The 14,596-nt window shown below is 38.2% G+C and overlaps 1 protein-coding gene across 9 annotated transcripts; it reads left to right on the top strand.

Moving 5' to 3' along the window:
• Nucleotides 1-375: 375 nt before the first annotated feature.
• LOC131231881 (tubby-like F-box protein 3) lies at nt 376-8,829 on the top strand. 9 transcript variants are annotated; one of them, XR_009164554.1, is made up of 7 exons: nt 376-1,766; nt 3,066-3,153; nt 4,159-4,288; nt 5,317-5,496; nt 6,553-7,034; nt 8,277-8,401; nt 8,578-8,829. XR_009164554.1 is itself a non-coding variant. In XM_058228224.1 (6 exons), exons 1-5 carry the CDS (start codon nt 1,416-1,418, stop codon nt 7,025-7,027), a joined length of 1,224 nt encoding a protein of 407 aa, XP_058084207.1. In that variant the 5' UTR covers nt 376-1,415; the 3' UTR covers nt 7,028-7,034; nt 8,284-8,829. The 9 variants fall into 9 exon arrangements, 4 of the variants coding, with proteins under 4 accessions (XP_058084207.1, XP_058084204.1, XP_058084206.1 ...); XR_009164555.1 differs by having other exon boundaries at nt 8,224-8,401; XR_009164551.1 differs by adding an exon at nt 7,621-7,670 and having other exon boundaries at nt 8,234-8,829.
• Nucleotides 8,830-14,596: the final 5,767 nt, after the last annotated feature.

Below are 14,596 nucleotides of genomic sequence, written 5' to 3'. Positions count from 1 at the left end.
AATTCACTGTAATTTTTATACCCAACTTAAATCCAACCCACACCCAACCCAACCCAACCCAGGGTGTGTTTGGGTCCTCCTATACATGGACCTACCTATTAAATAAATGGGACCTGAACCCAACCCAGGGTGTGTAAGGGTCCACCTATAAATGGGGTTACCTATTAAATTAATGGGATGGCTATTTTCAACTGGATTTTATAGGTTTGTGTGTAGGTCCAAAGCTCTGACCCGATTCTTAAATAAGTCGGGTCCGGGCCTCCGCTCAACCCGGCCTATTTATGCGACAAAACCGGTCGAAAAGTTAAAAAAGGTTAAAACTGTGATTTATTATTATTGTTTTATTTTAAAAAAGATAAGATAAGGTTCCCTCTGGAGAGAGAAACAGGGACAGAGAGGAGAGAGAGAGAGAGATCGAAACCCTAATTCCTTCATCTCATCGCCTGCTGAAATCTTTTTATAATTAGAAAGTTCCTTGCCCTAAGCGCTCCTTCCGGAGAATTCTCCCCAAATATCCGAAACTGCCATATCTGTGTCACTCGCGGCGGGATTTGTCCAGATACTTCTCATCTTCCCTAGATTCCAAGCTCTCGATCGATACGATTTTCATCCCTTTCAGCTGAGAATCTGCTGTTGTCTGTGTTCGAGCCTTCCGAGCTCTGGAAGCACCGTTTTCTTCCGGGACGAGCAAAATGATGCTTTGAATCTCGAATCGAGCTTGGAAGCGTTGCGTCTCAGCAAAAACACGGCGGCTTCTCAGTCAGAGCTCTGAGTGATCGAGTCCACGGGTTCTATGACATACGAAGCAGCGGATTGTAGCAAAAAAAAAAATGCCCTTATTTGAATCTTTTATAGCAATGGAGTTGTAGCCGTTGATCGTTGGAGATTCGTAGGCGATAGTCTCAAATCAAGCTGCAGATCAACAGAGATTTTCAGTCGGAGCTAGAAGTGATAGCATCTGCAGAATTTGCAGCATTTTGAGCAGTGGATTTTGCTAAAGATCCGCCCTTTTTACCCTAAATAGAAACTTCTGCGGGCATGGAATCATAGCCATTGATCCTTGGAGATTTGTAAGCGATAATCTCATATCTTGCTTCAAAGGATGGTGTTTTTGGGCGTTAAATGGCTGGATCTGTAGAATCTACAGCATTAAACCAGCTGCTTGTGCTAAAAATCGGCTTTTTTTTTTTCTCTCTCTTTTGCTTTGATTTGAAATTTAAAGAAATGGAATTGAGTGGATAATAAGTGATCTTCAGAGATTCGTCATTGCTGTCTGTCCTCCTTTAGCTCCGTTTGCTTATGTCATGGTAATGGAGTTAGTGCTAGATTCCGAAAGGTTTTGAAGGTTGGGGCACGGTTGATCTTTTGTTCTCGTGTATTTTGAGTTGTAGAGAGGGAGAGCGGGGGAGGAACCGATGTCTTTCAAGAGTATTATCCAAGACATGAAAGGTGAGATTGGTAGCATTTCGAGGAAAGGATTTGATGTGAAGATCGGGTATGGATTGAGGTCAAGGTCGCATAGAGTAGTTCAAGATGTTCCTGTACCGCTGATTGATGCTTTGAAGCAGAGTTGTTGGGCAAACATGCCTCCGGAGCTCCTCAGGGATGTGTTGATGAGGTTAGAAGCTGCGGAGAGCTCATGGCCATTAAGGAAGCATGTGGTTGCTTGCGCGGGGGTCTGCAGGAGTTGGAGGGAAATCACAAAAGAGATTGTGAAGACCCCTGAATTGTCGGGGAAGTTGACGTTTCCAATCTCATTGAAGCAGGTTAGATTTATTTATTTATTTATTTATTTATTTGATTTTTATTTTATATATATATATATATATATATATATATATATATAACGGTTATGTTGAACATGTGTAAGAAGAATAATAGTCATGAATATTGGTGTTGTAATTTGAAAGACAGACCGAAATATCGTAATCAGTTCAGGCAAGATCAAAACCAGTACATCATCAGGACTAAATCCTGAGTCGTCCTTGTACTAGGAAAATACCTTTTAATGGTATTGGGATGTTAGTTTTTTACTTCATTTCATGAGCGTTTTCTTCCTGGGTGAGGTGCTCCCTTTGCTTAGTCATTCACCCATTACAATTATTATTCCATGTAAAAAGAGCTAACAGAAGACAGTTTGGCTTTCAACATTGGTATCTCGTGTTGAAGACAATTTGTTTAGGTTTCCCCAAATCTACTTATTTCCTTTTTGTAATTTGCCGATTTGCTGCCAAGAAAAGAAAAGAAAACGTTTTGCCTTACCTGCTTCTATCAGCAACAATAAATTTTATTCAGAGAATACTATTTTAACAAGAAAGGTAAAACTCTGTGCTGAAAGGTGCGAATAACAATACTAACCGTATATGCACATTTCACTTTACATTTTAACATTGCAATGTCTCTCCTTTTGTAATGGTTGCTCTTTTTGGTGATCGAATTTATTGAGAGATTTCTTTCAGAACTAATATCTCAGGTGCAACTTAGATTATGATTTGACAACTGTGACACAGGAATGTATTTGATTTCTACATAGAGGAGCTTGGAATTTATCTGCTATTCCTAAAAATTCAGGGTTTTTCTGATTTGGAACTTGGAAGTAACCTAAATGTTCACTTCTACACTTGCTTTATGTAGTTGGTCCCAAAAGAATTACTCCCAAGAAGGACCTTACAATTTCTCAAAGAACAAAAGATCTGCAAATATCAATTGCTAATGCAATTCACTAAAAGGTAGCACTGTTTTGAATGAACTGCAAGCTAGCATATCCTGTTTGAATTATTGTTCATCACTTTCTAGAAGCCAGCACATTTATGTCATCTAACAAATGGTTTGTGGCAAGAAACTTGTGGACATTTTTGAGAACGTGTGCCGAGGATGCAGTTTGAACCATCTGGATGAGAATGATCACTAATAGAAGTCTGTATTTTTTTAAAATGGGTTTTATATGATTTGTTCTTCGGAATAATCCCGTCGGCTCTTATAAAAACAGTGAACTTTTTAGTTTCTCATTTACCACCTTTTGAAATATTCACGGCATTCCTAAACTCTTCCATTATTGTTTGCAGCCTGGTCCAAGGGATTCCCTTCTTCAGTGTTTCATAAAACGAAATAGAAGTACGCAAACTTATCATCTGTACCTCGGTTTGACTCAAGGTAATTTTTCCTTATAAATCTACTGCAGTGAAATGGCTCTTTCTTCTTCTTGATAGTCTTTTGTTTTTGTTTTATTTTTTTAAAATTTTTTTTTTTTTTTTTTTTTGAAGGATTGCTTCTTTCACAGTTGCATGCTATAATGAATTTGGTTGTGATTATCTTTGTAAAGTAAATCATGCCTTTCCATTTCTATCGTTTTACATTAGATTGATTGGCTACCAGGTATACAGCCATGGTTAGCTTGTTCTTTACATGCCATGAACAGGCGCATCTGCCCAATAACTTGTGGAATTTTTTTTTTCATGATGCCAATGAATTCAATTGGGTTCCGTAACTTTTTAGTGGTTTGATCCAGTCATGGGACTGTTTTTTTTTTTTTTTTTTTTTAAAAAAAAAAACTTTGTGTGTGTGTGTGTGTGTGTGTGTGTGTGTGTGGAGTTCCTTTAGCAATTATATTCCCACCTTTCAAAAAAAAATAAAAATGATGCTAATGACTTCAATTGGGTTAGTGTAACTTGATACGTGACGAAAACCAAGCAGCCATAGTCATATCAACATCTACGTTTTTTAAATTTGCACTATGGTACTTACTTTCTTTGATGGCCTCAATTAATTCTCTATTGTGCATGTAATTATTTGCTTTGGTAAGTGTGAATGGTTGCAATCAATCTGAAATAGATTGTGTTCTGGCCTCTACCAAAGTAGAGGCACTTTATTGGGCCTGTGTACTTGTCTCCCAACTGATTTTCTATGTTTATTGCTGTGATGTAAGGAGTTTCCTTTAACATCATTCCCTTATCAAGGACTCTACCATCTAATTGTTAGCTTTATTTTCTCTCCATTTGGTTAACTGCCATTAAGAAATGATATCTGTGATGGAGGACGCTTTTATTTTCCTTTACAGAATATCTTTAAGTTGCATTTCTCATAGTAGTCTCACCTATAAATTGGTATGCTTTTCATTTATCCCATATTCTGATTGTTTTCCTATTATTAAACTTTCAGCACTGACTGATAATGGCAAGTTCCTCCTTGCTGCACGCAAATGTCGGCGTCCCACATGCACAGACTACATCATTTCTGTTGATGCTGAGGACATGTCTAAAGGAAGTGGTACCTACATTGGAAAGCTAAGGTGAGTTCCAGTTGACATATCATGTGTGATCTTTCATGCGAGGGATTGATGTTTATGGCTACATGATGACCTAAACAAGGCTGCTTCTGTTCCATCTGAGGTCTTCCTGATTGGCAAAGCAGTGAAATCAATCAGGAGGTCACTCTTCTGGATATGAGAGCTCAAAGGATGAGTCTGTAACTTGTCTGCTCTGTCATCTCTAGCTTAATTTCCCCTTCAGACAATATATCATGATGATGCGTTGTCTGGTCGACAGCCTATTGTAAAACTTGTGCAGAATTACCATTTAAAAGCCAACCCCAAAATTGCTGGAAGAAGGCTAAGATGTTGATTTTGGCTGCGTTTAGTGGTGATGAGTTGTGTTGTTTGAAGGAGAACCTCCCTTGTAAGCGCTCTTCTTCCCTGTACAACTCTCTTCTAACAAATATTGAAGGTATGGTGAGATGTTGGTATCATCACCATATGCACCCAAATCCACTGCCACTTACCTTCACGCGTCATGCAACTACACCCCAGAACACCATTTAGATCAACTTCGAGTGGGAACTGAAGATGCACCAAGACTTCTACCTCAAAAGGCAGAATTACACAGATATCTTTATGTATGTGTTTATGTCGTTCATTCTTGTAATGATCACTAAATTTCCACTATGTATCAGCGAAGGAAGAATGAAAAAGCGGTCTGCATCTCAACTTAGTGGAGGTTGCCTAAACCCTATGCATAGGATCCTTTATTATGTACTGGAATGGCTAGAATCTGTAAATAAATGCAACAATAGAACCCAAATGAACAAATAAAAAACTTAAAAGTTAAGCATACATATTGTTTGGATTTTTAACTTGGGACACTATAGCTTGTGGTACATTACCTACGCAAGCTTCATGTCTGGCTTGGCCTATCCAACTTCCCATGGACCAAAAAAAGAATACTAAAATAGAAAGTATGGATGATTGTAGTATTTTTTTTATTTTTTTTCTTGCATTACTCTTTTCTTGTGTTTTTATTTTTTTTTATTTTTTTTGGACAGATCGAACTTTCTGGGGACCAAATTCACTGCATATGATGCTCAGCCTCCTCATGCTGGAGCGATGGTTGCAAAAAGTCGTTCAACTCGCCTAGTGGGTTTGAAGCAAGTCTCCCCTAGAGTCCCTGCTGGCAACTACCCAGTTGCACACATTGCCTATGAGTTGAATGTTTTGGGTTCCAGGTAAGAAAGGCATCTCTAGCGTGACATGATGGAGTTTACCACCTATGGATTTTTCCAAACTGTAGGTAGGACCTTGGATTAGGTATTTATGGCAAAAAAGGATTCGTAAAGACGAGGACTTTGGTCAGAAGAAATTGAGAAAGTTCTTTTCAGAAATGAGAAAAATAAATAAATTTGTTAAAATAAAATATTCAGACCATTTTCCTCATTTCATCTTTTTACTGGTTTTCAAATTAGTTGTTGTCATGAATTGCATCACCATTGAAGGAAATAAGAGTTGAAAGCTCCCCATGCATTTACCAAACGTTACATGATTGGGCTGGTTCATGTACTTTTTAATAGAATCATTTGTTTTGTGAAGTGACCACACCAATCAATTTTTAGTTTTTTTTTTTTCAAACCTAATATTTATTTTAGAATTGATAAGTTCAGACCTTTTTGGTGAATTAGGTTCCGAACTTGATGTTTAGTCGGTTGCTCACAGGCATCACTATTACTTGATTTTACAACCATTGCTTTTGATCTTTCACTTTATGAACTGTTCTGCTATTCTGGTATTTCAGTGAGAGTGGTATCGTATGGTGAGCCTGAGAATGTCTACTGCATGGTTGTGTTTGCAGTTTGTGCAAGTGACAACACCATGCTTCAATGTTCCATACTGTTGATGTGATTAGACCTGCTTTGGATGGTCCATGCACCAAAAAACTCCCTGGTGGGAAAATCTTAACCTTCAATTTATGTCCAAAAAATGGACGGTAAGAAAATGAAATACAGCAATGGTCCACATTCAACCAAGAAAGGGCCTAAACTCAATGGCTAGGATCTCCATATCTGAGGAACTTTTCATGCATGGACCATCCACTGTGGGTCCCATCATATTGACAGGTTGGATCAAACAGCATGGGCTCCACTTGTACAAGCTGAAAGCCAGATCATGCTGTAGTAACTCTCACGCCAAGCATGATAATCCACTTTCATACATTCTATTTAGTGTTTGCAAACTTGAGCACGAGTAGGAAATAATTAAACAAGTACCATTTTTCATGGAACAACCAGAGGTCCAAGGAGAATGCAGTGTGTTATGGATTCCATCCCTGCCTCTGCAATTGAACCAGGAGGTGTGGCCCCTACTCCAACAGAGTTTCCTGTTGGGAGTGTTGATTCCTTCCCGTCAATCCCATTCTTCCGGTCCAAGTCATCAGCCCGTTCAGAGAGCTACTCGTCAGGGCCTTTGACCAGCCCGAAAGATGGGGTGTTGGTCTTGAAGAATAAGGCTCCGAGGTGGCATGAGCAGCTACAGTGCTGGTGTTTGAATTTTCGAGGAAGGGTGACAGTTGCTTCCGTCAAGAATTTCCAGCTGGTGGCTTCACCAGAAAATGGGCAGGCAAGCCAGGAGCATGAAAAGGTCCTGCTCCAGTTTGGAAAAGTCGGAAAGGACTTGTTCACCATGGATTATCGGTACCCAATCTCCGCTTTTCAGGCATTCGCCATCTGCCTCAGCAGCTTCGACACCAAGATTGCTTGCGAATGACAAACAGGTGCACACCTACTCTGGAAACCTAAACTAGAAAAGCTGAAGTGATTTAGTTCACTGAGAGAAGGTAGTTTGCAGCACTTATGTTTTGATCCGGCCACTCATCAGGTGGGAGCTACTGGAACATGCCTGGCCCTAAATCAATCTCCACTCATCAGGTGGGCCACATATGTTCGTTGAACATAAAACCAGGGTATGTTCAGGATGGCGCCACCTAAGGACTTAATCATTCTCACCTTAATGGCCAGAGCTTCCAAATCTAAACCACCCAGAGATTTCACTATAAAAGAAGGTTAAGTCCTCTTTCTAGTAATACTAAACTGCTGGAGGTATTGCATAGTAGTTGGTCCAAAACCAGTCGCACTTTTTTTGTTGAGGCCAGCATTTCACACTGGTGACATTCCCTTTTGAGTGATACAGATCATTCATCTGGTGGACCACACCATTGGATGGGCAATGGACCAAAATCTCCATCTAATGGTACCGGTCATTCGACTGGTGGACCTTTTGCCATTGCATATGAAGGTTTGCAGTATTCAATTTTTAACTATCCATAGGCAGGCTGACCGTAGGTGGTTTGAATTGTCCAGCAGGGGTTTTTTCTCCTGCACCGCCCATCCATGAACTGGATCACTAAAAGGTGGGCCACGACTGTAAAAATGGTTCAGGCTGACAATAGTTGCAAACTTCGGTATGCAGCTCTGTTTATATCTAGGCCTCTGTTAGAAAGATTCTTCTTACTTGAGGTCCTGTGGTGAAAACTCTTATCAATTATACATTGATGTTAACTGTTGGATTAGCTCAGTATCCCCCAATTTGCACGTCTTGCAAGGCCCTTATTCAGCTTGGTAAATTTGATTTTCATTCCAGATATGGCATGGCTACTCTCTTGCATGTGATATTGCATGAAAGACCTTGGCCATTCATTCATCAGGTGGACCTCACCATATATGTGCCATGGCCCAGGAATCAAGCCTGTTCAATCATTAGGTGGGCCACGTGTACGGGTAAGAATGACCAACAGCCCACGTGTGGCCAAGCAAGTGACCAGATAGGCCTGATTTCGGCCACAGCCCATACATGGCGGGTTCATGGGCAATGAACAGTCTGGTTCTAAATGTGCACCAATGTAGGGAGGATATGATTCAAAATTTGCTTGCCATTTGCATAAGTGGACTCGTTTCATTTCACAGTCTATTTCGGAAGGGACGACCTCTCTATCCTGATGCGACCTGTTGCTTGCTAGGTTTCAGTGGCAGATGTCTCTCCCAAAAGTAGGGGTTGATCTGGCAGTCTAATAAAGATCATTGGAGAAGCTGAGGAGGATGTAGCGCCAGAGGTTGGAAGACTCATGGTTCGAGCCGCAGGCAGGTTGGTTGATTCTGTCTCCTTGTATATTTACTGTCTTGGTGGTGTACATAGACTTCTATAGAAGAGAGATTCCATCACTCTATTGCATGATCATTCCCTACCTGTGCTGCCTGCCCACAGAACAGTTATCTGTTTTTCTGTGAAAAATGAACGGAACCTTAGAGTTTAATTTATAGGCTGCTCCATTGCGTGTGATGTGGCTGTCTAGCTGGCAAGATTGCTGCCGTCCATTTGCATACCAGTGAGCTTGTTGCTGCTGCTGATGCTGCTCTGTTGTTGTTTGTTTCTACATGTATTTCAAAAACATTCAGCTGTTTTTTTTCTTCAAAGCACAATTTGGATGCTGACTACTGCAATTTTTATTTGGAAAAAGAGATGCCTGGCCGATTCATGTGGCACACGTCTGAGATCTGGGTCATTCAATGTGAGATACAGCATGAAGAGCTTTGCTTGGGGGCTGTTTGTTTAACACTTAATATGCCCCCGAAATATGAAAATCAGATTTCAGTCACTTAATACGCTATTTTGGGTGTTTGTTTAACACACTTAAAACAAGTCCTTAATGTAAATTAAACACGGAATTAATTCCGGGGTGGTCTATGGGCTGAAAGGTAAGTGATACGTCTGCGGTAAGTGGCTTTGCGTTAAAACTTCATCCATGCAGTCCATCCAATTTTTCAGATCATTGTAGGACATGGTGTGAAAAAATGAGGTATATCCAAAACTATAAGTGGACCACACCTCAGAAAGCTGTGGAAGCAATGGCACCCTCTGTTTAAAACTTCCTAGGGCCCACCATGATGTTTATTTACCATCCAACTATGTTTACTTACTGTCCAATCTGTTAATAAGGTCACATAGACCTGGATTAATGGAAAAATATATATAAAAAAAAACAGAGATCAGCTTGATCCAAAACTTCTGCGGCCAGAAGAAGTTTTCATTTGTAGATATTCAATTCCCACTTCTGTTTTTTTTTAATTTTTTTTTTTTTTTTTAAATTATGTATTCCACGTGAGCTTTGGATCTGCCTCATTTTTTAGATCATGACCTAAAATAATCTGAAAAAATGGACTGTGTTCCACTTGAGCTTTGTATCTGCCTCGTTTTTTAGATCATGACCTAAAATAATCTGAAAAAATGGACTGTGTTCCACATGAGCTTTGGATCTGCCTTGTTTTTTTAGATCATGACCTAAAATAATCTGAAAAAATGGACAAACGGTGTGGATCTAACACATACATCATGGTGGGGCATACATAACTTTGCCACATCAACACAATACCAGCTTCATTTTTCCAGCTCATGTTAGGATATGGGTAATTTAATAAAACTATCAAATTTCAGACATTTTTACCAAACAAAATTTTGGATTCAGTATTAAATTTCAGTGTTCAGGAACAATTTACCAAACAAGCATTCCGACACTTACAGTAAATAAATTCAATACACAATGGATCAAATACTTAAATTAATTTCAGATTATTTTCATTCAGTTTACCAAATACCACCACATGCCGGCTCGCAAACTATAATTTCACAGATCAACACAATATTATTTCATAAAACATACACTTTCTTAAAATAAATCCAATAACCAGTCTTAATTACCATTCAACTATAAATCCAAGGCATCCTTACGAAACTTATATTCATCATTGTCAATCACAACGCAAGAGTAAGATTCACTTTTGATATGGAAGCATATTCTAAAAATCAATCATTTTTCACTTCGGCATAATTTGGGGGCTTGTTGAGGTGTACTCCAATTGTTTTGATGAACTATGAAGCATCTTTATTGTGATTATTGGAGTTCCTATTTTTTTTTGAGATACATCGATGATTTAAGAAAGTTCTATCTCAACTTTCACCTTCTTTCAACCGCCTCTTCTCATGAAGTAGAACATCATACTTTTGAGTGCATGGGGTACTTGGTGAATCCGTATTCAATGATTTTATTATTAAGTTTACCTTTATGAGAAGTGGGAATCAAAATATATTCCAAAGATCTCTAATGGCGTATGTCGGTTAGAGAGGAATCCTTCCAGACCACATCTTATAGAGTCTTGGGAATAGATTTAGACAATACTATTTTATGAACATAGATGGCTATAATTAGCGTCTCTCCATAATGTGGTAAAGAGAATAGCATGTGTCATCATTGATCTAATCATGTCTAACACCCGTTCATTCTCTCTGCAATTGTCACGGAATATAAGCTATGGTGTAATGTCGAACAATGTTAATATTTTCACAGTATAATTTGAATGTTTCATATGTTTATTCACCACCTCTATTAAATATAAATATTTTAATTTTTTAACTGATTCTCTACTTCGGCTTTATATTATTTAAAAAAAAAAAAAAAACGTAAATTTATGTAAAGATATGGTGCACATATCCATAATGTGAGTAAATAAAGGCACAAATCAATCAAGTTCTCTAAAGTTAAATACAAAACCTTTGCATTCATATCGGACCATCATTAAATGTGCATGCATCATTTGGTGGTTGAGATCCACCCAAATTATGCACAATCTAAATCATAAAGAAAACTAGCAGTAAGTTTTCGGTGTTCTAATGATGAAAATGATATTGATCTAAATACATTAAGCCAATTATAATATCACTGGTAATATCATAAGAATCAATGAAAATATGGGTTATCTAACCTATCAAACCAAACCCCACCATTGATCATCACCGTGGAAGATAGGTTCGATCATCAATGTTGATAATCACCATTAAGGATGGATCCAATCACTTGTTGATCCACGATTAATAGTGATTAAATGGCAGTTAATAGGAATATTCACTTGCGCAGACGCACACACGATCTATCATCAAAGGATATGTAAGATCACACATTTTGAGCATTTATTCTGAAAATATGTGCCCACCTCCCACTCGTATATTCACATTATAAGCCATGATGACAATATCAAGATCTATAAACATGATAATTAAATCCAAAATTTTATTATTGTAGAATTTTATTTTAATACATATATCAACTGTTACATCACAGGAGATCCGGACTGTTAATCACAAAAATAGACCACACCATCAGTTAGATCTCGCTTTTCAATACTCAGCCTAAATCAGCCCATAAATGGCTAATTAATGACCTTTAATGGTCTTTAATAAGAGACTTGGGCCTTCACTTTGGTGTATCATGATTTGCCGACAACTCAAGCCCCAAACAGGCCCATTTCCATTTCATTTTCTCCTTTTTATCCATCTTCCCTATCGAGAAACCCATCTCCCTCCTCTGTCTCCTTCCTCTCCCTTATTGCCTGCTACTACTGTGGTTGGTGTTGTTAGCTTCTTCTTTTTCTTTTTTTTTAAAATAATAATAATAAAATAAAATTAATGCATGAAGGGAGGGAGGCTGGTCGCAGGAGCTATTGTTGCCCACCACGGCTGCAAGTGTGGCAGCAGGTTATCGCTGCTTTTGTTGGTCGATGGTCATCGGCAGTAGCTATCCATTTTATTTAATATATTTTATTTATTTATTTTCTTTCTATTGTTTGAAATCCCATTTCCTTCATGGTGTATCCATGATTGCGCCCGCGGATACCTCAATTGATCATAAAAGGTATTTAAAAAATGATCAGCACATATAATTAAACAAGAGTACATTGGAACAATAAAATTTTGAGTTTGAATACGCAATTTCAAAATCTGTATAAAGATGCTCTGAGACCTCTGAAACACAGCCTGGATTCTACAAAATCTTGGGACCTTTAGAAAGAATTTAAAAGATGAATCCAAAGGAAAATTATGCGGAACTCATTCACTAATAGTTGTCCACAAGTGAGCCTCTCACATGCCCATATCCAACAGTTAGCATGTGTGACATGTACATGAGCTTCCTTGTACACGTGTGTGGACAGAGCAAACCTCCAAGGCCAAAATTAGCCTGGTTCAAAATCACCTCTATGAGGATCCCACTCTCAAACCATCTCACTAGGTGCTTTTTAATATTTAATAAAAACAAAGACCCTCCCAAGAAAAACCTGGTTCGCACTAAAATGTAGGCCATCTCCAGTATAAGTAAATGAACTGTGGGCGGTTTACCTGTTTTATCAGCACAACGGCTAATAGAATACAGAAGAAAAATAAATAAATAAAAATCCTAGAGATGAAGGTAGTGTCAAAATCGTCTAATAGAATTGGTGTCCCCATCTTACCCCCCACTTTCAATGTCCCACTTCTATACGTGAAATCTGGACATTTTCTTTACTTCCATGATTTTTAGCTGATAGTTAACGCCATAATTGTTTTAAAACATTTTAAACATACCCTCACACTGACACACACCCACACACATATGTTTATACCACATGGACATTCAATCCTATGATCTTAATGTTGAAACAGAGTTTAGAAATCTGTCTACCGCTGAGCTATCGAGCCTGAGCCTAATAGCTATCACCATATCAATGTAATACCTACATTACTTTATGGCCCAAATGATTTTGAGCCGGCATCGAAATAATCCATATCTATTTTCAAGGGTCAAATCATTTTTACAGGCTTTCCTTGCCACATTGCATATGTGCCAATATGGCTAGCCATGTGATTTGAATTGTTCACCGGGTGGATCTTGCCATTGGCAAGCCTTGGCCCAAAATGAACCCACTTGGATCTTTCATTTATTTTATTTTTTAACTTTTATTAAAGGGAAATGTCTTATTCCGTACTTTCTACCTATAAATGAAGTTTCTACATTGCTTTAAAAAGGTGCAAATGAGTTTTTGCTGGCATCCAAAGGGGTAATGTAACGTTGGGTGAAAGATCTCTTCTCATCCACGTAAAGAGCAGTATCATAATAAGAAAATGCAAATCACAACACAGAGATGTATATGGTTCCCTTTTGATACATTTATGGATTCACACAAATCTACCATGTTCAAAGATTTTTTATTTTTTATTTTTTTTCAAGAGAGAACAAGTCTCGATACAATGACGACTCTCCTCTCTCTCTCACACAATAAAATATACATTACTCTAAATGAATTTAATTTTACATAAAACACTAGAAAATTTATGAAATTGCCATCCAGGTCAGGAGCTTTGTCCTTCGACCCCCAAGCAAGGAGTGTTACCTTCCCTGATTATAAAAAATGCCATGGATGGCCTGACAGTTTCAATTATATGGTCATGTTGGATCATATAACCAAGCGATTTAGCCTTCCCCTAAACTACAAGTCTCTCTTATCTTTACGAAGTTAAAGATAAGAATGCCAGTTCATGTGATCAACGGTCATTTATAGCCCATTATTCTCTTTAATGGTCAACTATGATAAAATTTAATCACGTGATATTTTTATAATCAAATATAAAAATGAACAAAAAAATATATTTTATTATTATTATTATTTTACATTTGCACTTACACCCAACACACCCAATGAATACTCGGAACCTATGACATGAGTAATGACCCAAATGGTTTTTGGTGTATATGAAAAGGGAAGGCCGTATGTGTAAAAAACAAAAACAAAAAACAAAAAACAAAAAACAAAAAACAAAAAACAAAAAAAAAAAAAACACACTCATTTGCTTATCACAAGATTTTTAAAATCTCAGTGACATTTGTCACAAGTCGCTACACCTGGAAAATGAACGGTGTGGAAATTCAACCCACTCAGATCTCTAGATGGACCCTTTTGAAAGGTAATTTGGACCTTTTTTCTACTTCCACCTGTGATTTAGATGGATCGGCTGCATTTTTTGGGTTCCAACCCTAAAATGATATGGTGAAACAGATAGACTGCGTGGATACAAGACGCATACATCTGGAAAATCGCAGCGATCGATGCATCACAACAATCTCATCTCCAGTAATGAATTTGAAGACTGCTGGCAAATTATTATTTTTTCACCATGGACCCAAAATGAACGTTGAGAAAACGACCCGCTGGCCACATTCAGCACGTGAAATGAGACGGTTAAGATTCGGTACGATTATCCGGCCATGCTCAATCCAGGGTGGGCCACATGTTTTGGGCATCTTGGTTAGACGTATTGGTATACAAATGGTCTACCCCTTCACATGGGATAAATGGATATGATCTAGACCGTTGAAAGGTGGACCCCACAATAGATAGTGTTGATAGCTCAAAAATAAAACGTAGAGGCAAACGTAACATGCGTAGACGTACAAAAATACAAACTAGCCAAAGCATA

Source organism: Magnolia sinica, chromosome 17 (genome assembly GCF_029962835.1).
Source record: "Magnolia sinica isolate HGM2019 chromosome 17, MsV1, whole genome shotgun sequence".
In the NCBI taxonomy this organism is placed as follows: domain Eukaryota; kingdom Viridiplantae; phylum Streptophyta; class Magnoliopsida; order Magnoliales; family Magnoliaceae; genus Magnolia; species Magnolia sinica.
This window is presented reverse-complemented; position numbering and strand designations above follow the sequence as displayed.

Coding starts and splice junctions, on each gene's coding strand:
- LOC131231881 (XM_058228224.1), top strand. CDS start 1,416: ATGTCTTTCAAGAGTATTATCCAAGACATGAAAGGTGAGATTGGTAGC. Junction 4,289..5,316: donor ACCTACATTGGAAAGCTAAG/GTGAGTTCCAGT, acceptor TTTTTTGGACAG/ATCGAACTTTCTGGGGACCA. Junction 5,497..6,552: donor TTGAATGTTTTGGGTTCCAG/GTAAGAAAGGCA, acceptor TGGAACAACCAG/AGGTCCAAGGAGAATGCAGT.